Source organism: Cantharellus anzutake (assembly GCF_015039405.1).
Source record: "Cantharellus anzutake strain C23 chromosome Unknown EI90scaffold_220, whole genome shotgun sequence".
Taxonomy (NCBI): domain Eukaryota; kingdom Fungi; phylum Basidiomycota; class Agaricomycetes; order Cantharellales; family Hydnaceae; genus Cantharellus; species Cantharellus anzutake.
In genome coordinates this window covers 7-1,921 of record NW_024067170.1, presented here as the reverse complement: position 1 = coordinate 1,921, position 1,915 = coordinate 7, and the positions used below count along the sequence as shown (strand labels likewise).

Here is a 1,915-nt window from a genome sequence, read left to right as displayed (position 1 = left end):
TAAGGCAACGTGGGCCACTAATAGTGAATCAATTGTTCACCTCCCTTGCTTGGAAACAACTGTGCACGTGCGCGGCCGGGCTGGCCTGATAAAGGTTCACCCAAGCTACTGGGTAGAGATGGAGTGGACCAAGTCCAAAGGCAACGTAGCGTATTCACAAACCCTAGCCATCTTGTGCCGCGATGCACGCACGTAACCCTGAGCCCTGGGTCTGGACCGTGTGGATTCAACAGAATAGGAGTCGCCATATACATGCACAAAGGCGTATGAGGCAAACAGCGACGGGAAGCTGGGTATTCATTGAATTGGCTATTTGATAGCAATAGCTTGCAAACAGGACATTCTACATGCAAATGCATGCCTGACGTGACTCGGGGAAATCGTCCCGGTAGGTGGCAATTACGTAATCGGATCCGACTTCGCGTTGGTTCTGACAACAACTATGTGGCGCACAACTATCTGCCTCCTACCACCGTGTGCCCATTGCCTACATGGATCAAATCCTGAGGTGGACTTGCTCCGCGACCGTTTTCCCTGTTCCCAGCTGAAACAATCCATCTTCCTGAATCGCATCAATCCTAAGCTTACGCGGTTCTACAGTGAATCAAATGAAGCGGTGCGCTAATATAATTATTCGTGTGTTTGCAGCGATTCAGACGTGAGATAAAGGCTTGGTCGACCCTGACACACCCAAACATTGTCCATTTCCATGGGTGGAGGATGGTGAATGTTGTGGATAATTCGATTCGCGCTAGCTTGATCTCAGCCTGGTGCGGGGGAGGGGATCTCAAGTCGTATCTGATCAGATCCCAATTTGTCAATTGCCATGAGTTGGTAATATTGCATGCTTGTACTATCAGATAATGTCGCTGCTTCTGTCTAGATTCGAGGCATTGCCGACGGCCCTAGCCTATCTTCATCTGAAGAGTGTCGTCCATGGTGATGTCAGTCCGGTGCGTCTATATACAAGTGGTAGTCACCGATCGTGAACTCGAACCTCCCTCGATTCTAGGAGAACGTTGTGATGCATGACAATGTTCCCAAACTCTGCGGTTTTGGACTCTCAGCCCTTTTAAATGACGAAACGACATGCGCTCAAGGATCAAGCATGGCAACTATCCTTCGATACTGTGCTCCAGAACTGTTTAGAATTTCGAGAGATAAATTTGGGCCTTTGGATGTACAGCGGCAGAAGGGAGTTGAACTAGCTCCAATTCTTACTGTTGCGCGATTGACATAGACACGGCGGCCTTTCGAGGACACCCAGGGAAAAGTGCTTTTCCACAAATCATCTGACATGCAATTCTATCATAAGATAGGGAAGGTGCCTCCTTATGATTGGAGCCCCCAGTCGGATGGAGTCGAAGTGTTCACTGTTCATCAAACAATGCTCAGCTCATTCCCCCGTAGACCATCCAACTCTGTGATATGTTTGGCCAGTCTACGAAGTGGTCAAGTCCACTATCCACCGGAATATCTGGGTCGAGCTCCGTGCGTCATTGCACGGCGTCCCAAACGGCCGAGGCAACACAATGTCTCGTTTGTGTATTGGGGAGAGGTTATTTCCTCGGATCGGGGACTGGACACGCCTCCGCTTAAATTAAACCCTTGAAGAATCAGTTCATGCATGTGTGCGTATTCGCGACATTGCATTCTTTCGTGGTTCCTACTCCGTCCCCTCGCTTCGGTGTTTTTCAGTTTGCTACATGAGAAGGAGGGAACCGCACACCTGGGACGAGCGAACGTAGCTGATGGAATAAGTACTGCGATCGATGACATTGACTAGAGGCTGGTGATCTGCCTAGACATTGACGTGGTTCAGAAGGGGATGGTGTCAATTGAGTTTTAGTCGGGTTTCCTGAAATGGGGAATGCGCAGCAGCGGGGGCGGCTCCGATCAAATGCCAAGAAAGTCA

The 1,915-nt window shown here is 49.7% G+C and overlaps 1 protein-coding gene across 1 annotated transcript; it reads left to right on the top strand.

Annotated features, from left to right (window-relative positions):
* Window positions 1–430: 430 nt before the first annotated feature.
* EI90DRAFT_3160468 (uncharacterized protein) lies at window positions 431–1,612 on the top strand (the record flags this gene model as incomplete). The annotated part of the gene is made up of 4 exons (XM_039066267.1): window positions 431–616; window positions 670–953; window positions 1,013–1,180; window positions 1,241–1,612. Exons 2-4 carry the CDS (start codon window positions 864–866, stop codon window positions 1,610–1,612), a joined length of 630 nt encoding a protein of 209 aa, XP_038907814.1. The 5' UTR covers window positions 431–616; window positions 670–863.
* Window positions 1,613–1,915: the final 303 nt, after the last annotated feature.